The 23,417-nt window shown below is 30.7% G+C and overlaps 2 protein-coding genes across 2 annotated transcripts; one reads left to right on the forward strand and one right to left on the reverse strand.

Annotated features, from left to right (window-relative positions):
• The first annotated feature begins 964 nt into the window (after positions 1-964).
• On the forward strand, positions 965-1,753 carry LOC135958323 (golgin subfamily A member 6-like protein 2). Its single transcript, XM_065509226.1, has one exon. It carries the CDS (start codon positions 965-967, stop codon positions 1,751-1,753), a length of 789 nt encoding a protein of 262 aa, XP_065365298.1.
• A 545-nt stretch (positions 1,754-2,298) lies between these two features.
• Positions 2,299-11,258, reverse strand: gd (gastrulation-defective). Its single transcript, XM_065510006.1, has 5 exons — positions 11,028-11,258; positions 6,298-6,448; positions 5,504-5,765; positions 4,563-5,270; positions 2,299-2,845 (listed from the first exon to the last, which is right to left on the reverse strand). The coding sequence occupies exons 1-5, from the start codon at positions 11,238-11,240 to the stop codon at positions 2,299-2,301; spliced, it is 1,881 nt and encodes a 626-aa protein (XP_065366078.1). The 5' UTR covers positions 11,241-11,258.
• Positions 11,259-23,417: the final 12,159 nt, after the last annotated feature.

Below are 23,417 nucleotides of genomic sequence, written 5' to 3' on the forward strand. Positions count from 1 at the left end.
TCCATAGGCTGATCAATTGTCTATATATGCCTTTTAAATTTTTGAATTATCTTATTTGGTTGAAAAGTTAGGATTTTCTGTTTAAAACACGATAGGGCCCACACTAAAGGAGCTAGCTGGCTGAAATATTCTCTGTTGATAACATTTGTTTGTCACCCTATGATTTCACCCTATCCCCCATACAAATGTACCCCGGAAAACTGTTTGAGCGGTCATAAATATGTTGATTATGCGGCAATCGTGATAAATCTTTGAACAAATCAAAAATCGAGCAACATTTGTCCCCAGTCCCCAAACAAAGCCCTCCTCAGAAAATATTGTTGGCCTTGTAACGGGGCCAACCTGGTTGGTAAACCGAATGCAAGTTTTCGTTTTTAAAACGAATATTCATATTTTGGTGTTGTGTAGATAGAATTCACATGATTTACTCGTTTTACTTTCGAGCAAATAAACTTATTTCAATATACGAAATCGTCCGATTTACAGAAATTGCTAAATGTTTTATGCCTATTTTGTACACATATGTTATATAATTATAAATAGTATGTAGGCACAGCGTGGACTAAGTATAGACTTTTTCAATCTATATTAAAAAACAAACGACCTTGATTAATTTGTCTTGCTATTGATTAAACATAAAACTATATTTCTCCTTGACTCATGACGGTATAAATATTATTTAAGAATTATATTCAAATTTCTATTAAAGTTAATATTTATTTACTAATTTGCTTTAACACACACGTAATTATTATTTATTCAGTCTCAATAGAAAGAGAAAATATTTATAGAAAATTAAAGACAAATATTTTGTGTTAATTTTTACGCGTGTTTCTAACAAGAATGTTTCAAAAATTTTACCATAAATAGTGGATATAAGACAGAGAATTAATTACAGTTTAATTCAAGAGTTTGTTGGATTAAGAACAAGGCAACGAAGTAGAAGAGGAAAACAGAGAGGACAATGAAACTTTTTACAATATTTATTTTTGGCCTTGTATTGGCATTGGCACTTGCCGAAGGCGATGAAGCCGATGAAGGAGCCAAGGATGAAGGCGGTGATGACAAAGGCGATGGTGGTGATGACAAAGGAGATGGCGGTGATGACAAAGGTGATGGTGGTGATGACAAAGGTGATGGCGATAAAGATAAAGGTGATGGCGATAAAGACAAAGATGATGCTGGTGGATCTAAACCTCCTGCTAGTGGATCTAAGCCTCCTGCAGGTGGATCCCCTTCTCCTGCTCCAGGAAAAGCACCAGCTGGTGGCGCTCCCTCTAAGAAACCTGCTGCGGGTGGAAATAAACCAGCTGCTGGTGGAAATAAACCTGCCGCTGGTGGTAATAAACCTGCTGCTGCCAAGAACAGCTTAAAGAAAGCTAATCAAAAAAGACGTGAGACCATCAAGAAAAGACGACAGGCTATTAAGAAAATGAGACAACAAATTAAGAAAGAACAAGAGGAGAATCAAAAGAGACGCGCAGAGCTCATGAAAAGACAGCAAACCATTAAGAAGCGAGAAGAGTTCATTAAGAAAAGGAAACAGAACATGATGAAAAGAAGACAGCAAATCATTAACGAAAAAAAAGCTATCAATAGGCAAATCAGGTTAAATAGCAACAAGCCCAATGCAGGAAACAAACAAAAGGCTGGTGGAAATAAGCAAAAGGCAGGTGGAAACAAACAAAAAGCTGGTGCCAACAAACAGAAGGCTGGTGCAAACAAGCAGAAGGCTGCCAATAAACAAGGATAGAAATTAAAATTTTCGAAAATTTTAAATTTAAAATAATAAATAATATAATATTGTTTCAGTTAAAAAAAAATAATGTCTATTTATTTCATTAGTTTCGCTAAATAAAACAGCAAATACCTTTAAGTATAAAATTTTAGACTTTGCAGAAATTCAAAAATGTTATCTAAGAATAGATGTACCTCTAGTTGAGAATTAAAAACCACATTTTAGTTTGATTTCGAAAAACTTCATTCTTCATTTATTTATTAAAATGTTAAAATTCGAACATTCGAACATACAAACTCGTATATATCATTTCATATTATTCTTTTGTAAAACTATCACAGTTAAAACAATAACTAAATATTTAATTTAAATATATAAACTTAATTAAAATATTTACATGACTTATGATTAATAATAGCGGCAACTGTGCTTAACACAGAAAGATATTTAAATTAAAAAAATTACTTAATTCGAACACTTACACATATACTCACACTTTCTTCCATTCCCTTTCTTTATCCTCAAAGTCTTTTTGCAATTGTTTCAGTCCTTTCTTTCGGTTATATAATAAAAGCGAAAATCCAATCTAGAAATTTTGCCACATCCGTATATATCACATATTGATTTACGCTACAGCTGTGGCTTGCTCTGGAGGTTGTCGATGCTGTTGAACTATCTGTGGTTGATTGCATGGGCAGAGAACCCGATACTGTCCCCCTTAACATCCAACGATTGTTTTTGAAAATCATTAGACCCGCTCCAGAATCTCCGGTACAGGGTCCTTGATGTAGTTGATGCTGAAAACTTATGGGTTTTCCACCAAATCCACTTTTGGATGATGTAGTTTGTGCTTGCTGCAACATAATGCCTGCACAAAAGGTACGATTCGAGGAGAGACTGCGATATTTGGGATTTGCGTGAAAGCAATCATCATTCGAAACAATAGGAGTGCTGACAATTTTCGGCACCGTACTAGTGGTTGAGGTGTGTTTGGTGGTATTAAATCCACCCAGACCCCAACCCACTACAATGCCGTGTTCTCCTTCGATATATTCTTTCTTTGTTGAACCAGACCACATACAAGCGGGGCGTATGAAAGTATTGAAGCTGTAAATAAAAAAATATTAAATTTATGATTTATAATTGTATTAAAAACAAGTAAGAGAGCTATATTCGGCTGTGCCGAATCTTATATAGGGTCGAAGGGGGATCATGCGCCACAGGGGCACATCTGCCAACACCGTAACCGAGTAACCGATTTTGTTACATTATCATGTTATGTTTTCGTTTATCAATTATTTACCATCCCTGAAAATTTGAAAAGTTTAATTTTACATATGATGTGAGGCAGCGTGGCTGCTGTGAAAATATTTCAGGGTGTGAATTCTTTGTGATATAAAAAAGATATTGGATGGTGATAGAATGTCAATAATAGTGAACAATTAGTAACACTAGTTTTTTAGATTATTTAACTTGAAGTACGAAAAAAATTTATATTAAACCTCAAAACTCCCCTTGGGGCACATTCGCAAGATACAAGGAATCTCTGTCATGTAGAGCAAAATGTCGATAAAATATAAAAAAATCAGTCACAATTTGTTTAAATTTTTTTTGGTTAAATTATGTGAAATAAACAATAAATGCCGTAATCATAAACAAATTTTAAATTTAAACAACGTTTTAAAATTCAATTTTGTATGGAAATTTTGCTTTAAAACATTGTAAAATTTAAATTTTTTTTTATGAATACGGGGGTAAATATCTAGTTTATTATACTTTGTTTTGTAAATTGAGGTATAAAACAGTAAAATACGTTTATATTTTTGGATTTTTTTGTTTTATTTTACAAATGACAAATCTGCCCCATCCCTTTGGCGTATTTACCCCATGGGTTTCGCCGTTTTTGGTCAGTCTATAAATGTTAAAAAAATATGTACATATATTAAGATAAGATAGGCAAGATTGAAATGAATAAAACTAAAGCCAACATATTGAAGTATCCGAAACAAGAATAAATTTAAGAATATATATTGTGGTTTTGATTTGAGATCGCCTCAAAGAAAAAGTTGCGTATGGTCCCCCTTCTACCCTACCCTTCACGAAATTATACTTCAAAATACAAATATTAAATATTTTTAGGTAAACAAAATTTATTTTTTTTTCCAAAGTTGTTTTTTTAATTTTTGGGAAAAAAATTTTTTTGTTAAATTTTTAATTTTTAAATTTTAAAGAAAAAATTTTTTTGTGAAAAAAAAATTCAGGTAAAAAAATACTTTTTCCGATTTTGACCCATTGTAGGTCCAACTTACTATGGTATACGTCGTTGCAAAGGTCTTTGAAATATCTATCATTAGATATCCATATTGTCTATATTAATGACTTAGTAATCCAGATATAGGTAAAAAGTCGAGGTTGTCCTGGTTTTTTCCTCATATCTCAGCCATTTGTGGACCGATTTCGCTGATTTTAAATAGGAAACTTCTCGAAAACATGTCTGACAGAATTATTGAAGATTTGGATACCGAAGATATCTGGGGTCTTCAGAAAATTGATTTCAACAAACAGACGGACAGACAGACAGACGGACATGGCTTAATCGACTCCGCTATCTATAAGGATCCAGAATATATATACTTTATAGGGTCGGAAAATTATATTGTGAAAATTACAAATGGAATGACAACGAAGGTAATTGAAATAGTGAGTTTGGGCTAATTTAATACGTATTATGTCGCAAAAATAGTGGTAATAAATCTTCTAAACTACCGGGCCGATTGCAAATTGCTGTACGAAGCAATCGTATATGAGGATAATAACTACTTACCGAACTTCATTTTTCAGCACCACCACAGCTATGTCGCCATCATACGAATTCAGATGTTGATTGTAGTCAGGATGTATGAAAATATCATCAACCGGAGCTGCTAACGATCCCTCTTCATTCCAATTTTTCAAATTGTGACGTCCTAAAAACACCAATACCTCGTTGGCCGTATAACGTTTCTTGAACAGCTGAAAGCAGTGAGCAGCACTGATGACAATGCGCGGAGAGACCAATGTGCCGCCACACTGATAAGCCAGTGAAGTTAAGTTGTTGACATAAACGGCTGCCAGCCAGGGCCAGGCTCCACGAGTAATCGAGGGTAATTCATTGATGGTCATTGAACCATCAACTGAGCCAGCATCATCCAACATGAAATCAGAATTCAAATCAGTGTCGCTGGTAACTAAAGGCGGTAAACTGTCATCAACAGCATCCACGTCTACATCATCATCATCATCGTGTTCTCCTTGTCTCAGGTTTTCTGAGGCAGTTGCAGCTTTACCACCCGTAGAGATTTCCTCATTTTGACGTGACAATATTGTTGACAACAATAAGGAACCTACAGTATCTGCTGGCTTTTTAAATGCTGTGCCGGAGGAAGAAGAAACCATAGAAGCCGATGTAGTTTGTTTTAATGCATGTAAAACTTGAAAACGTATACGGTCATCGATAGTGCCACAAATATCCTTTGAAAGGCGCATGGGATTTCTGGAGAAAATTAACAAATAGAATGCAAAAGGAAAATTATAAGAAAAAGGAGAGGAAATAATTTTTCAAATTCTTTGTTAGCAACAATTTAAATAGTCTGTCTGTTTACCTAACCGTTTGTCTGTCAGACTGTACGACGGTCAGTTGGTCTTTCCATTGGTATGTTTTTGTAAGCAAGTATGTAAATTGCTAGTTGGTATTGTTTGGTGTTTGAGTAAAGATTTTGAACTTACTTTTCCATGTTGGTTAAAGGCAAATGTTTAGTACCAAATGCAATATTTGTTGGTAGCATTGATGATTCCTTCATGCCTGTTGTTATGGGCAAAGATGATATGGATGTTGAGTGACCTCCTCCCAACCCCATTGTAGCTGTTGCCGACGAAGATGATGATGATGATGAGGAGGAGGATGAGGAGGGTGGTGGTATTTCATCGGGTAGAAATGTAAACTTTCTAGTGTGCTCCAATTGTATTTGTGTCACAAAGATACTGTGATCTGTTTTTATAGATAATGTCACACACATGCAGTTGCACGCATACATTTATAATCAATACAACAACATGTTGCATGAATGGTATATTGATGGATGGATGGTTGAATAAATGAATGAATAGTTTTTTTTTTGTTGTTGGTTGATGTTTTCAATGTTATATATTTTTTGTTGTTGTTTTTGATGGATGCATCATATCAACACATCACCAATAGACATTTGTGTTTTGCGATGATGGGTACCAAGTACACAGTGTCAAGTAAAATGTTCACAACAGCAACATTTAATGGCAAAAAGGATAAAAATAGATAAAGAAAGAACGGAAAAAAATACAGGAATGTATTTAATGTTTGATTTTATAAATACATGTTACACATTTTGGCTTAAATACGAGCAACAAATTCTTAAAAGAAAGTAGGATTTTTATTTTACTTTAACTTTTTTGTGTATTCATTTCTTTTTTGTATAAAGTTTTCTATTTGTTTGGTTTTCTTTTAAGTTTTTGTCGTAGTTTTGTTTTTTTTTTCAATACTTTACCTGCTGCTCCTAGACAAACAACTTGATTATTCGTTGTGATTTGTAACAATTTAGGTGGGAAGTGATTTTTCGGAAATTTAATTTTATATAATACCGGTGTGTCGCTTAAGAATTGTCCACGTGTTAGCAATTCAATTTCGCCCAAATAATTCTGTTGTCGTTGTTGTTCAAAAATACAGGATATTTAAAGGGATATAAAAAGGATAAAACAAATTTAACAAAATTCAATAAAAAATGTTATCGTAAGTATAATTAAATAAGAATAATTTAAAATAGTGTAAAGTGCAAAGATACGATATATGAGTAATGTTAAATATTTTTTTTGGTGAAAATTCTATTATTCAGGCTCAAGTTCATTTGAGTTAAATATATGATGTTTACAAGAGATAATGAACAAATAAAGACAGATGAGGAAGCAGTAAGTGCATTACCGTCTGCTAAGTGTAAAAGTGACTTTTTCTATATTTTATTTAAATTATAAGAATTAAATTTATTTTGTGCTTTAATAAGAGAAAGTTGAATTTTTCATAGAGATTAATAAAAGTTTTAAAAAATTGGATCAAAATTGTATGGATAAATTTAACACTTGTGACAAAATGTTGTAATTAAGTAAATATTTTAGCATGTAAATATAAAAAATTCTAATGTAAACACAATTGTCATACTAACGAGGTATGAAATATTTAAATTGTTTAAAAAATGTTCACGTTAATTAATCAATGAAATTATCTTCAAAAAAAGTAAATATCAGAGATTATTCTTTTATCAAAGATGATTAAGAAATGTTAAATTGACCACCCTATACCTAGTTACCCATATCCTGGTTTTATTGAAAAAGTTTTACTTTGTCATTTAAGAATGGAACTCAATACCATTCATATGACTACCACGATTGGCTCGGCAGTACTTCATACGATCAGTACATTGTCGATTGTTTCGGCTCAAATCTCTTCAATGGCAACTTCGATTTTATGTTGCAACGCTTAAATTGTCTCTGGATAGTTTTCTTAACATTTATCATTAATCATAGCTCCGAGGCGGCTAATTGACAATTTATTAGGTTTTCAAATACTGCGTTGTACTGAAAAATTTGGTTGATCGGATTATGTACTGCCCAGTCAGTCGTGGTAGTCATAGGAATGATATTGTATTCTTAAATGACAAAGTTCAACTTTTCCAATACAACCAGAAATTTAAAAAAAATTTTCAGTACTTATTTTTATAGCTGATTCAAATTTAAAAATTTAAATTTTTAGCACGACTTGTATGAAACTTGTAGAAATTATTGAAATTAACAGTGTTTTTTAGTAGTATTAAAATTTGGGGACATTTTGATTAATGTGATTTTTGGGAGCTTGCCTTATCTATTGAATCGTTTATTTCAAAAACCAGTCAAGCAACAAAAAATCCATTTACCTTTTGTACAGTTTAATGAAAAAATAATAAATACTGCCACTGAAACAAAGCCGAGAAATCCGTGTTTAGTTCAGAAGGCACTGTAGAACTACACCATTTTTCATTGAAATTGAGAACATTATATATGATATTGAGAAAATTCCAAATGAAATTGAGAATTTCCATTTGAAATTGAGAATTTCCATTTGAAATTGAGAAAATTCCAAATGAAATTAAAAAAAATTCCAAATGAAATTGAGAAAATTATATTTTATTTTGGACCAAATTATTTCAATAGAGTTAAGCATTGGTGAATAGGGACTCAATGGTAAAAGTGTTGCTGGATAGTTGTCGAAAATTTCACATAAACGACTGTGGCAAGGGGCATTGTCACATACCAAAACGAGTTCAGATAACTGATTACCCAACACTTGCTATCAATACTTTTGACCCATTCGTTTGCGCTTTCGGCAGTGAACGAACCTCTGCGACTATCCATTTGAATAATGCCTGTGGAACCAATTGCATCTATCAGGTGGATGTTGGCGACACGGAAAGTAGGTATCGAAAGAACTGTTCGGGATCCAATACGAGACCAACCATGTTTTCTACGACAAAATAAATTGAAATTGGTCTCTCTCTCCAGACAACCACATCTGATATAATCGTTAATTTAGTTTTTTTTTAGTTTAAAATAATTTATATAATGTTTCTCAATTTCATTTGGAATTTTCTTAATTTCAATTAGAATTTTCCCGAATTCGTTTGGAATTTTCTCAATTTCAAATGAAAGTTCTCAATTTCATTTGGAATTTTCTCAATTTGAAATGGAAATTCTCAATTTCGTTTGGAATTTTCTCAATTTAAAATGGAAATTCTCAATTTCATTTGGAATTTTCTCAATTTCAATTTGAAATTCTCAATTTCATTTGGAATTTTCTCAATTTCAATGACAAATGGTGTAGTGTATGATGACGAATAGTTATTTCAAACCTCTTTAAAAAATTATTTATTTTTATTTTTTATTATTTTACTTTTGAAGGTCTTAATAAAATTATGTATATATGTTAATATACATAACAAAATGGATAAAGATCATAGGAAAGCATATCAATTTTGTAAAAGTAATTATTAGGTGATAATTATAATTTGTTGCTTGACTGGTTTTTGAAATAAAAGATTCAATTGGGTCAATTACCGACAATTTTTTTTTTTATTTTTAATTATTTATTTTCAACAACCTAGCCTTATTGGCCATAACCGGTTATAAATTTCTACTTAATTTGGTAAAGTAACTTTTGTTTATCAAAATTTGTTTGTGTCGAATTTACTATCGATTACAAAATTTATATTCAAATTATAAGATTTTCCAAATTGGCCACTCAATAAAGACCGATCCACACAGAAGTTAATAGAGTGATTTATAATTTAATATAACTTATTATTTCATTAGTATATTAACATTGCTAACAGATTTTTAATATACTGGGGTTAGGTTGGTAGACTAATTTTTGCTTACATCAAACTTATTTGTTTAGAATTTTATGTCGATATAAAGTGTTTTTTGCTTATTTAAGTGATTTTAGGTAGAGTACTTATATTGGAGTAGGGGACGGAAAATTAAATTTTTGTCCGGTATCAAAATAATATTTAAATAGCAGTACTAGAATTAAAACAAGTTAGAAAGTATATAATACCCTAAGTAAATGAGCAAAAACATTTTTCTTTTAAAATTTCAATAATTTATATACGTGAGTGATTTTTTTTAAATGGGAGCTATGACCAATTATGAACCGATCAGCATGAAATTAGGTCGTGAGATTTACGTCTATATGAGAGTTATTTATGTTGAATTTTATGTACCAACATTTTTAGGAGATTTATGCACGTTAGTGATTTTCGGAATCAGGTGGTTATATTGGAGATATAACGAATTATGAACCGATCATAATATAATTTGGTATCATTAATTCCGTGTATATAAAACATATTTGGAGCAAAATTTGTGAAGATACCTATATAAATTAAACATTTATGACCGATAAAGTCAAATTTCGAGAGGACATTTGTATGGGGGCTATGTGAAACAATGGACCGACTTCAGCCATTTTCAATAGGCCCTGTCCTAGCGCGGAAAAAAATTATATGTACCAAATTTTATCGAAATATTTTCAAAATTGCGACATGTACTCCGCGCACAAGATTTACATGGACAGCCAGCCAACCAGCCGGACGGACATCGTTTAATCGACTCAGAAATAGATAGGTCCTCACATTCTTGACGGATATTGTCTTTAAGAGCTTCTAGAGTCTGAGGCTTCTCGACATAAACCCGCGACTTCAAAAAGCCCCACAAAAAGAAGTCTGGAGCGGTCAAATCAGGCGATCTTGCTGGCCACTGCAAATCGCCAAAACGGGAGATTAGGCGCCCGGGAAATGCCTCCTTCAGCACACCATACTTTGAGCGGGTGTAATGGCTCTTCGTGGGTTACACGCGGATTTTCAGTGCCCCAGAAGCGTAAATTTTGCTTATTTGCGTACCCGCTAAGATGGAAATGGGCCTCATCACTCATGATTATTTTTGATGAAGTCACCGACCGATTATTGGTCAAATAAATAGTCAGCAATATTCCGCGTTCTGGAGCAGTGTAGCGTAACATTGTTTATTAACGTGTATTTCGCATGTGTTTACTACACAGATGTCAAAACAAAGCTGACATTGGGGGCCAATCGCAAAATTTATAGCATTTTCTGATAGGAGGATTACTTTTGCGCCACCTTGTAGTATCAAAGTTCAATCGTATCAACTTTCTATCCCTGACTGGGACTAGGCTCAATTATGACTAACTAGATCCTCACAAAATTTGGTAGACGGATTATTGTTTAAAAAAACGTAGTTGGTTCAAATTGAATCGCAATACCAACATTTATTAGAGATAAATGAGAGTTAAAATGATTTGCGATAGTTCTCATATAGGGCTAGGGTCAACAAATATAAATTTAGTGTATTTTAAGCACACATACTAAATTTCTATGCTGGTGTAGGGTATGAAAAAACTATTTTCCAATCAGACGACTTTAGTTCGCTTTCACATATTTTACTACTGAATGGTTTTGTTGGGAATATTCTTGATAATCTCAAATATGAGACAGGTCTTTAGCAAAGCTTTACTTCTTTAAATTATTTTTTAAATTGATTCATATCCATTATAATAAAAAATCAGTGTAGAACTGATTTGCTTTGAACTTCACAATCATTTCAGTAATTCCACATCTTGTACACTATTTCAAATTATAAATATTTTCCAAATTGAATCTACGAATCGACTACTTACCGTTGTTGGTTTCCCCCTCATCGAGAGTGTCACACGCAAATGTAGGGCCTGACCAAAATCGGGATTACGCACCGACAGTATGCCAAACCATTCTGAGCCATCGAAACGATATTGAAACATTTTGGGACAAGGACTGATGGGTATACCTTGTGTGAATATTTTATTTATATGTTCGAATATGATAAACATGATGGTGGTGATGTGTAAATGCATTATTTAAATATTATTTCTTTTTTTTTTCGTTCACTTTTTGCACTTATTTTCTTATTTTTTATTTATTATTTTTGTTATTTTTATAGTTTTCGTTTTATTTTCAAATTCATTTATTTTATTATGTATTTATTTAGCACTTTTCATATAAAGAACGCAAGCAACTCAATTGCGAGAGCGCTCCAAAACAACTGATTTTATTATGACATTTACCAGTTAGAATGTCAAATGTGAACAAATATTTGTTTGGGTTAAGCCATAAAAGAAGACACATAAAAATCCGCTAAAAATGATGGGGATCATAAAGCCAGCAACAACAGAAAAACAGAAGCATAAAAACGAAATGAACCTGTGAATGAAATGCAGTTGCAATTGCAGTCAATAAATGTCATTAAGGGAAATTCCCTTAATTATTCACCACACGAAAGAGTAAGAAGGGAGAATAGAGAATAGAGTAAAGCTATAGTTAATGAGTGCTTAAGCTCAGACAGCTGTTACTCTTGATGATCATAAACTAATTAAGAGGTATTTAATGTAGACAAATAAGACAGCAAAATAGGAAGGAATAGAAAGAAATGTTTAAAGGTTTTTAATTAAATCCTTTGGTAAACAAATGCATACAACGAGGATTAAAATCAAACTAACAGGTGCTAAAAAGAATTTAAAAGAAACATTCGTTTAACACATTTAATGAATAAACAAAATGTTGTATCTTTTTTTGTTTCATTTTGGCGTTATTGGAATATTGTCGTTATTAGAAAAAAGCGCAGGCGCAAAAAAAGACAAATTTCCCCTCTTTTGTTTAAGGCGAATTTAATTATAAGAGTAATGGTTAGTGGAGGTTGGTTAGTTTAAATAGAAAGTTGTTATTACTTTTGTTAGTTGCATGCAACAAGTTGTAACCTGTTGTGTGTTAATAATATTTTCATGCAAATTGTATATCAAAGTAATACATTTTTTTAAATTTTATTTAAAACTTTTTTGGTTTTGCTGATTTTGTTCTCTCCACATTAAAACGTTATTATTTAATAAAAGAAAATTTCAAAATGTATGAATTTTCATCGTAAATATAGTTGTTGCTGTTGTTTTAGTTGAAAACCCGTAAAATATGATACACATTAAAAACGCATATAATAAGTTTCTTTATGTTTTGTAATATTGTATCTAGAATAATTTTGTTGGTGGTTTTTGTATGGTTTGTTACTGGGTTTAATGTATTTTAACACTTAATAAAAAAGTTTTTCGTGTTTTGTACATTTTTACCTTAAACATATTATTATTATGATGCTCATAGGGTTTCTTAGTTTCATCTTAAAATATGTTTTATTGTATTTAGTTGTTTTTTCTTAAAATTTGTACATAAAATGTTGTAGGTAAGTATAATTTTATTAAAGTATTTATGTTTTTTTTTTATCATACCCTCAAGACATCTACTCTGCTGTAAAGTTCTTTATCACGTTCTTTAACTTTATACTGCCATAACGACAGCAGCAAAAATAACAACAATAGTTTTGTAATAAAATCTGTGTGAGTAAAAGTGTTTGTGTATTTATTTGTCTGCATCTTAAGGCATGCAACACATGGATATATGGATACGTGCATACACAGATGTTGCAATATTGTAAACATTTGTAAATTTTAACAACTTTCATGCTACTACTGTAGTTGTTGTACGTAGATTTATATTATATTAATATTGCATTTTGTAAATAATATTTTGGAGTTTAAAACTCATGTATTGTATTTAACCCTTTGTAAGTTTGTAGGATACGATATGTTGTTCATTATAGTGTTTTTCACACTGCAAATATGAAAAAGTTATACAAATATTAAAAAAGGACCTTTCAGTACTTTAATTAAGGTTATCAAATACTAAAGCCAGGAAAACATTTTGAGAAATGCTCTCCTTAAACGGGGCGGGGTTATGGGAACCCTTTACAAAATAATTGAGAACACATTTTGCCATCTAAAATGGGTTACTATATTTTGATATCGACTATGCGATTTGAGAAGTTTTGCCCTAAAGTTGAATTTTTCATTAAAAATAGGCTGTTTTCATATTTGTTTTCATTTAAAATATTTTATGTAAAGTTAGCTTTAAAAAAAATAAATTCCTATTAGATCTTCCTAGAAATTTTTAAGATAACTTTAAAAGAAAAGAAAAAAATCGCCGTTTTAAAAATGTTTAAATTTAAATGCATATACGTTTGGAGTTAGTCACGATTTTTATACAATTCTTTTTTAGTTTGTCATATACATTTGTTCTTAGATCAATAAAAGAATAAAAGTGGAGTAGGTTGGGTAAAAATGTTGAAAATTTAATTTTCAAATGCGAATATCTCCTAAGTTATAAGTTATAAGAGATAATTGAGGTTTTTTGTAGTGCTCGACTAGGACATTATACATATGTATATTGAAATCGGAACACAGACGAAGAAATATGAGGTGACCGAGGTGTCCGGGGTGTCCTGGCCGCACTCCTGGTGAACCTATACCGTCCAAATTTGAAACTTAAACTCAGCAATACTTCTTTTTTGAGCACGTCGAATTTCTTTCAAATCGGACTAAGGGTTTAGAAGTTACAGATTTATTTCTCTCTTTTTTTTATGCCACTGTCCGATGTTCGTATATCTGTGAGCTGGCTGGAACAAATATTAGTATCAATATTTCAGATATGTTCATGAGAATTGAAAATCATGTTCAAAAAAAAAAATATATTAGGCCATAAATAGCTAAGATACAGTGGTTGACAAAACAATGGAAACTTTTCCAAATATTTCATTAGTGGCCTAAAATCTGAAATATTTTTTTTAAAAATTTTAACATTTTTGTAGTATTTTATTTGTATATTTTTATTAACTTAATTTAACAAAAAACAAAGGACATAATTAATTAAATTCTAAAAATGAGAAAACAAAATTAAAAGATTTCTTTATTACGGCATTGACAAAACAATGGAAACTTAGGTATTATTTTAACAAATAAGGTCTAAACTTTGCAATAACTCAATATTTTGTTGGGTATCCCTTATTTTTTATAACTGCTATACATCGACGATGCATTGAACCAATTAAAGAGTCAATGGTCTCCTTTGAAATATTTTGCCATTCCCTTATAACCTCCTCCGATAAATCTTCCTTCCTGGTGTAATTTTGGGTCCTTATTTTACGATCTACAATTTCCCATAGATTTTCTATGGGATTGAGATCTGGCGATTGGGCAGGCCACTTCAAAACACGTACCTCGTTAGATTGTAACCACTCGGTTACAACCCTAGAGGTGTGTTACGGGTTGTGTCGTGTTGGAATCTCCAAACTAGGGGCATATTTTCCTCAGCGTATGGATACATAACATCGTTTGATATGGTTCTGTGTCCTGTACATGTCATGGTATCTTTTATAATATGAATTGGGCCCATACCTTACCCTGAAAAACATCCCCATACCATAATATTGCCACCGCCAAACTTTACAGTATTATTTGTGTACTTTGGATCTAATCTTTTTTCCTTTGGTCGTCTTACAAATTTCTCCCATCACTGCCTCTTAAATTGTATTTGTATTCGTCGGAAAAGAGGACAGTATTCCATTTCGTATCGACCAGTTTTAATGATCCCTGGCATTTTAATGATCCCCTGATTTCTTTTTAGAAATGAGTGGTTTTTTCACAGGACGATAGCAACCAAAACCAGCCTCATTTGCCTTGCGACTAACTGTTCGGGTACTTATTTATAATTATAGGCTATTAACAACCTCTCGAGGAGTTATTTTTGGGAATTTCTTGAACTCCCTTGCTATTAAATTATATTGTCTAGGAGTAGTCTTACGAGGTCTACCACCTAAATGTTGAGTTTTTACAGAACCAGTCTCACGAAATTTCTTTATAATTTTTGAAACTGCTGATTTATTTATTAAATATTTGTCACAGATACTTTTTTGTTTTAAACCAGCTTTAAAGTTAACTTTGAAAAAAAGCAATTATGCGAAAAACTTAGAAAAAGAAATTGTGAAAAATTACCAGAATTTAAAAATAAAATAAAATAACTCTAAACAGGATGCTTTTTACGTCGTTCTTTTAAATATTATTTTCGTTTTACACTTCTTCCTTGCGGAAGTTTAAAAGATTCCATTGTTTTGTCAGTAGCGAAATAGTGAATATTTTTAATTTTGTTCCCTTTTTCAGAATATAATTAATTATGTTGCTTGTTTTTCTGTTAATTTACATAAATAAAACTATACAAGTAAAATACTAAAAAAAATTTTATTTTAAAAAAATATTTTAAATTTTGGGCTACATATGGAATACATATTTGGAAAAGTTTCCATTGTTTTGTCAACCACTGTATATATATTTTTCGAAACGGAACAAGAATTTGGCATATTTTTTAATTTATTGTTTAAAGTCCAAATTCAAAACTTATATGTATATACCTTTACCTCCTCTATTACTCTTATTAAAATCGGACAATCCGTTTAGAAGTTACAGAATTATTGGTAGCTTAAGGACACATTTGTCGCTGTTATTTATTTTTTTTAAAATATAAACATCCCGTTTAAGGGTTAAGTCATAGTAGTCAGTTTCAAATAATTTAAAGTTTAAATTAAACTTTGACTTTTTGTGTAACTATAGCAAAGCTAATATTATATTTTTATTTAACAAATACACATTGTCAACACATTCATATAAAAAAACTTTGGATCTCTATTATTAAATATTTTTTCTAGTTTATTTTCTCTTAAATTTTTGTATTCTTTTATATTTCTTGTTCTATACCTGGCTCTCGTAATATTTAGGCGTAAACGTCATTAATATTCATGTCCACAAACAGAAACAATTTATTTTTTTGAACATAAAAAAAGTATTAAACAAATTATTTCATTTTTCCTAAGCCCTACAATTGTTATTGTTATATTTTAAACCAATTTAGTGCAAGTAAGAATAGTCACACAACAAATAATGTGGCATGCTTTTAGGCTGAACTAGAAATGGAGAGAACAATGACACCGAACAATTATGCGTTGCCAATCAAATGATCACAACAACTGAGTTAAATTGTTATTTATTTAGCTGGGAGTAAATTAATTTTATAAATAAATAAATGTTTAGTTATAGCTTTAGTTGTTTTATAAATACAAAAATATGAGCAAAATAATATTTTTTATTTAAAAGCGATTTTTATATAAAAATAATAAAAATAATGGATTTTTGAAATAGTTTTTATTGAAACATGCAAATAATTGTAGTTAATCCTGAATTTCTCAATAAACCAATACGTTATTGAAAAACAATTTGAATTCCAGAAACTAAAAGCAGGGTTTAATTTGTTATGACTGAATCTGACGACGAAAATGGCGAACGAATTTTTGTTACATAAAACAATTACTCATGACATAATAAAACGATTTCCTAAGCGTTTATTTATTTAGTCCATAACATGATTTCTAAATATTTTCCATTAAAACTGGAAACTTGAATATAATTATACACACAATATAATTTATTACAACCATCAAACACTCACTCTTATAGCCACCTACATAGATGAAATGAAACCAGTGAACTTTCAACTTAAAATAACCTCGAAAATAATCTAAATACAATTTAAAATACATTTTGCACAACAACAAAATAAAGAAGAGAAAAATAGAAAAACTCACCTAAAACAAACGTCATTTTATTTTAGCCCTCCATCTTGACGTGTTGGACTTTAATACTTATAAAATAAATATAATTTGAACACGTACATGAATGTAAACATTAGAAGGAAAAAATAAATTTAAATTTTCAACACAATTTTTACAGTTATTTCCGCATTGAACTGTAATTTGTACTCCTGCCGTAACGTCAGCAATCAAAAAGGCAAAAGGACACAACTACACTTTGGGATTTTGTTTCATTAAATTTAAAAACAAAGTAGAAAGCATCATTAATATAAAGCCATAATAAAACAAATACTGTTACCGATAGAATAGAATTTAAAGTAAATTTTTCACTCACGTTTTTCTATAATGATATATAGGTATCGGAACGGTATACATCTTACTAGTAAAGTAATCAATAAAAAACCACCATAGCACACTTTTAGGGTTACTCTAAGATGGATGTACATAAAATATTTATTATTTATTAGCGAAATAAAATCTTAAGAATTTAAAAGTTTTAAAAGCGAACTTTTTTTGATATAAAAATAAAATTGGATTAAATTTAAAAATCTATAAAAAAAAAACAGAATTAGATTTTTTAACATTAAATTTGGAAAATGTTAAAAATGCAGTTAGTTACTTTGCCACTATGCTCACTTCAATGCATATATATATTCAGTAACTAAAATAGTTGTGGTGATGATGTTGTCAGTGTTGGTGTGGTAGGAAAAGGATTTCCGGTGGCTAAATGGGATTTTTGAGCCATCAAGAAAAACAGTCACCCAAGACTATATTTGTAATAGTTATACACAGTTACAACTTTATATTAGACTTTATGTTTGTTGGTAAAATACAAAACTATATTTTTCATTTAATACATCTGCACTTGGGGTGACAAATGAACTTCTTTATTCAATTTAACTAGAAGACATTTTAAGTTTTATAAATTTAAATTTTATCCATAGCTATTCATAAACTGGAGAAATTTACATACAACTAAAAATCGTTAGCTTATTGTGCAAACGAGATAAGTCCCTTTTCATAAATCTTACAGAAGACATAAAACAAACATCGTTATAAAATTATTTGTTTTTATAGTTTGATTTGTTGTGATTTAAAATGATAAATAATTACTGTTTAGAAGAAGTGCGATCGCTGGCTGATTCATAAGTAATTTTTTGTGACTTAGCTCATTTTCTATTACAGTGAACTCGTGATAACGAGAACTAATTTTTACCAAGGCGGTTCACGTTTACGAGTTCGTTCACGTTATCGAATGCTAAAATTAAATGATAAACAAGTATTTTAAAACATATATTTTATTAATTTTTAATAACAAAAAATACATTTATGCAATAATTTAGTTCACTTTGCATTTGATAAATAAAAAAATAAATTTCTTATGAATATAACAAAAAAAATAAACTTTTTTTTTATTTAAAATTTTTTTCCAAAATTTGTGTAAAATTTCTTGTGAAATTCGACTCTATGCTGATTCTAAAAGATTTATTTCATCTTTTAAAGATAAAATTGTAATAGAATCTAGCAAGTTTGTTTGTTTTCCACCGAGCACTCTTCTCCAATGATTACACGTATGTTTTATCTGGTAGCTGCTTCCAGTACAAACCGGATTCGTCAGCATTAGAAAGTTGATTTTAAACGGGTCAATATGTTGTGGCTGAGCCGGAAGTTTATCCCCGGAAATTTTGAGGAAAATTGGCTTCAATTTTGAAGCCAGCCACCATTAATCACTTTCTTTAATTTGTTGGTGAATTTATAAAACTTTTGCTTTTAGCATCATTCCGCTTACCGGCATTTTTTGTTTCGCGTGCTAAAGAACCATTTGTACAGATTTTTTCCATTTTCGGGAGTTCAGATGTACGTAATTGTTTACGCTTTCCGGTACCATAAAGAGAATTATTTACACTATTTGTTATTTTCTGTTGTTTCTTTTTAATGAAACATACTGTTGATTCAGCAACACCATATTTTCTTGCCAAACCACTGATACTATAACCCTTTTGTAATAATTCAAGTATATTTACTTTATCTTTCAAAGATAACACTTTCGGGTTTTTAATGACATTTTCATGAATAAGAATTTTTAATAACTTTCAACTTTTACGTAGCGATTTCAAAGAACAACTAACATACTTGGATACAATTAAGAAAATAATAACGCTGTAACATAAACAAATATGTCACTTAATTCGGGGATTTCCCAATTAAAAAAAACAGTTATAAAAGTAAAGAAGTTATAGATGTTTCAAAAACCTTTGCAACGACGTATATAAGACCATAGTAAGTTGGACCTACAATGGGTCAAAATCGGAAAAAATATTTTTTAACCCGAATTTTTTTTCCCGCTAAATATTAAAAAAAAAAAATTAAATTTATGACTTAAAAATGCGGGATATTTTTAAATGTTTATCTTTTAGTTTTAAACATTTCTACAAAATAAATGTATTGAAAGTATTGTCCTCTGTTCTGAAGTGAAACCCATCCCAGAGAGTTGTCGGACGGGGCAAGATCTGGACTGAAAACAAACTTTCCAACATCTTTTTAAATAGTTTGGTGTGCAACATGTGGATGATCGTTGTCATGATGGAATATTACGGTTTCATGTCTGACCGCATATGCTGGACGTTTATTGGAAAATGCTCGTTGCAAACGAATCAGTTGCATTCAGTAGAGTTTCCCTGTGATGACTTTGGTGTCGCTTGGTTTGTCGGGCTTCACAAACGATCTTTTTCGCTTCGGGTTATCGTAAAGGTTCCATTTGTCATCGCATGCTAATGATTTAGTGCAAAAATTATTTTCTTTTACAGCATTCATACATCTTTTCCCACATGCAAAATCGTATTTCATGGTCTTTCGGCTTCAATTCGTATGGTACCCAATTTCTCTGCTTTTGGATGAATCCTGCTGATTGCAAACCTTCCGGGATGGCTGCTTGAGTAGCTCCCAATGATTTTGCAAGCTCTTGTTGAGTTTTACAACAATTTTCATGGAGTAATGCCTCCAATTCTTCATCAAACTTTTTGGCTGATTTGGGCGATCTTTGGCTGCCGTGTCAAAATCACCACTTCTGAACCGCACAAACCACCTCTCTCACTATAGCAAAAAGAAAAACGAAGTAATTGTAAACTTATATTAAGAAAATAGTATTAAGCATTTTATTTATCTTAGTTAGTTAGTTTCGTATTAAAATCTCTATTTTCATAACCAAACCAAATGCTTTTAATTCGTAAACTTAAATAAGTTTTACAAAAAGAGCCACTATATGAATTCTAACAGGGAGGACACAAATTCCATTTTCTTAGAGCCTGGCAAGTTTTGTATTAGTTTCTTTTACCCTATGATAGTCTTATTTTTTGTTAATTTTTTCTAGAAGATTTCAACCCAAATATTATAAAAATACCAAAGAAATCAATTTGTAAAAAAAATGTATTTTATTCGTGAAGTAAATGAAACTGATCGTGATCACCAGGGAAACCGAAAATATGCTCTAAAAAAGCGTTTTAAGCGCTTTAAATATGCAGTAAAAACATTAAAATATGATCTTAAAATTTAAAAAAATATGCTCTTAAAAAACAAACTTTTACATAATTTTTAACCAAAAAATATACTTTTATTTAAAAAAACCAATACAATTCATTTCGAAAAAGGTAAAGTAACATAAAATAAAGAAATATAACATGAACTAAAACAAGTATAACAAAAAATAAATACGACATAAAAACAATAAGCTATGGAAATATAAATATAAAGTCACTTCTTCAATTAAGGTTATTATTGCAATAAATTACAAAATATTGACTTAAATTTTCAAATAAAAATCGTTGTAGATTGGATCTGAAAACATTTTTATACATAGAAAAAGTTCTTTCGACATCAACTGATGTTATAAGGAGTGAGATCGAAAAATTCTTAACACACGTTTTTCATTACATTTTTTAACCCAAGTATTATTTGAATTTTTTTTTGATCAAGTTACCTTTGAAAAACATGTCAGTTATTATGTGTAATGTCAATTATATTAATTTTTTTGTTAATCTGATTAAAATGAGTGACCAGAAAAAAGTGCGTACTGAAATTATTAAATATTTTCAACAAAACCCAACTTGGTCTTACAAAAAGTTGGCCAAGCATACAAAGGTCTGCCGTCAAACTGTTTCCAATGTTATTAAACAGTACCGGGAGAACTTGTCAGTTGATAGAAAACCTGGTTCAGGTAGAAGGAATGGTCCACATGATGTTTCTAAAGCCAAAAAAATAGAACGCATTTTCAAAAGAGCTCCCAACACATCCGGTAGGAAAGCAGCCCGGTTAGCTCAGTGCTCGGACTATTTGGTACGAAAAGTTAAAGCTAATGCAGGTTTAAAAACATACAAGGCTCAAAAAGTTCCTGACAGGAACGCTACTAAAAATTTAGAGGCCAAAAACAGAGCACGGAAATTGAAGTCAAGTTTTATAAAAAAATATTCTTGCTGCATAATGGATGACGAAACGTATGTTCTGGCAGATTTTTCGCAACTTCCAGGTCAAAAATTTTATGTTGCTGATGCTCGAGGGAATGTTGAAGAAAAGTTTAGGACCCAAAAGCAGACAAAATTTCCCAGAAAGTTCTTGGTATGGCAAGCAATATGCAGTTGCGGCAAAAGAAGCCACTCATTTGTTACAACGGGCTCTATAAATACCGAAATTTACATCAAGGAATGTTTACAAAAAAGGCTGCTTCCATTCATAAGACTTCATAATGTGTCCACTTATTTTTGGCCTGACTTGGCATCCTGTCACTATGGCAAACAAGCCCTTGAGTGGTACAAGAACAATAATGTGGTATTTGTACCAAGAGAGGCAAATCCTCCAAACTGCCCGGAGCTAAGGCCAGTGGAGAGATATTGGGCTCTTGTTAAAAGAGAATTGAAGAGTACAAAAAAGGTGTCCAAAAGTGTGGTAGATTTTAAACGGAGATGGACTACATGTTCGAGCAAAGTGACAGAAAGCACTATAAAAACGTTAATGGAAGGGTTTCCGAAAAAGGTTCAAAATTTCATCACTAGTGATTAAAACTATAAAAATAATTTTTTTTGTAAATTGTAATAATAATTTCAATCAAATAAAAAAAAAATTAAAGCTGTAAGTTTAGTGGTTTCTTTTTTATAAACATATATGTATGTTAAGAATTTTTCGATCTCACTCCTTAGGAGCAAATTTAAAAGACAATATTTCTTTAACACTTAGAACGGTTAAGTTTGAATTAGAACTAAAATTTGATATTTAGATGGCGCTATTAAAAAAGCCATATATTTTTCAATTTTGAATTTTAAACAAAGGAAGTAAAAACCTGTAACACAACAGCGAAAAATAAGTAAGACAAAATTTGTTTTTGATAAAGTCAAAATATGCTATTAAACATTAAAATATGCTCTAAAAACGCAAAGATATGACATAAATATGCTCTTAAAACAAATATATGCAAAAATATGCATTTAAGGGTAAAATATGCAAAAATATGCACTAACTAATCGATGCCAAAATTCTTAAATAGTTCTGAAACGTGTAAATATCTTATCCATGTGCTCATTAGACTCACCAGAAAAAACATTTAAAACCATTTTTTGTTGAATTGTTAGTTTGCATATTTCTTACATAAATAATTGCTTAAGCTACGTATACATGGTTGTCATATTCTTACAATATTGTCAGAAAATGTTCAATAAATGGTTAACACCCATATGTTTCAACATAAGTTCTCATGGTTGTGTTAACCATTTTATGAGCATGTTCTGACAATATTGTAAGAATATGACAACCGTGTATACGTAGCTTTACTGTTTAAAAAGTGTTTAAAATTTTCCAAAAATATATTCTTAAATATGGACAACTATGTATTTAATAGGAAAGAGTGCGTTTTTTTAAAAAAAATCCCTGCCCACCAAATTACTTATTTAATATTTTATTTCATATAAATTCTTTACCATTTAATATCAATTAATTTTTTTTTCACAATTTTCTTTTATAAAGCCGGTATAAAAAAACCAACAGTCTACTCTGAATTATTTATTAATCGTACGTTTTAAGCATTTAAATCGTAATAAACGTAAATGTTTTTTTTTTGCAGTCAATTTTATTTAAGTTAACATATATGAGGGTTGTATACACACACGAATGTTTGTAAACATGCATGGGTATAATCAACACAGTAATATTTTTTCACTTCCTGCTTTCCTCTCCTAAAAATCACAGCTACTAACAACTACTGGTATTTACTTACAATCAATATTGATATGTACATTAGACCGGTCCTTAAAAAATAAGGTGGTCTTGGATATACTCTGTTATTTATGGAAGCATTATCAAAAGTTCCCATTGACACAAAACGATATAAATTTATTCAAAGTATTGGCCATTGTAAGTTATGACCTCTTCCCATGGATTCCGAGCCAAAAGAACTGTTCATCTTTTCAGGCCAAGAACGAATCAAGTCAATTTCGGAAACTCTATTCTGAAGTGAAGCGTATCTCAGAGAGAG

The sequence above is a fragment of the Calliphora vicina genome, chromosome 4 (assembly GCF_958450345.1).
Source record: "Calliphora vicina chromosome 4, idCalVici1.1, whole genome shotgun sequence".
Taxonomy (NCBI): domain Eukaryota; kingdom Metazoa; phylum Arthropoda; class Insecta; order Diptera; family Calliphoridae; genus Calliphora; species Calliphora vicina.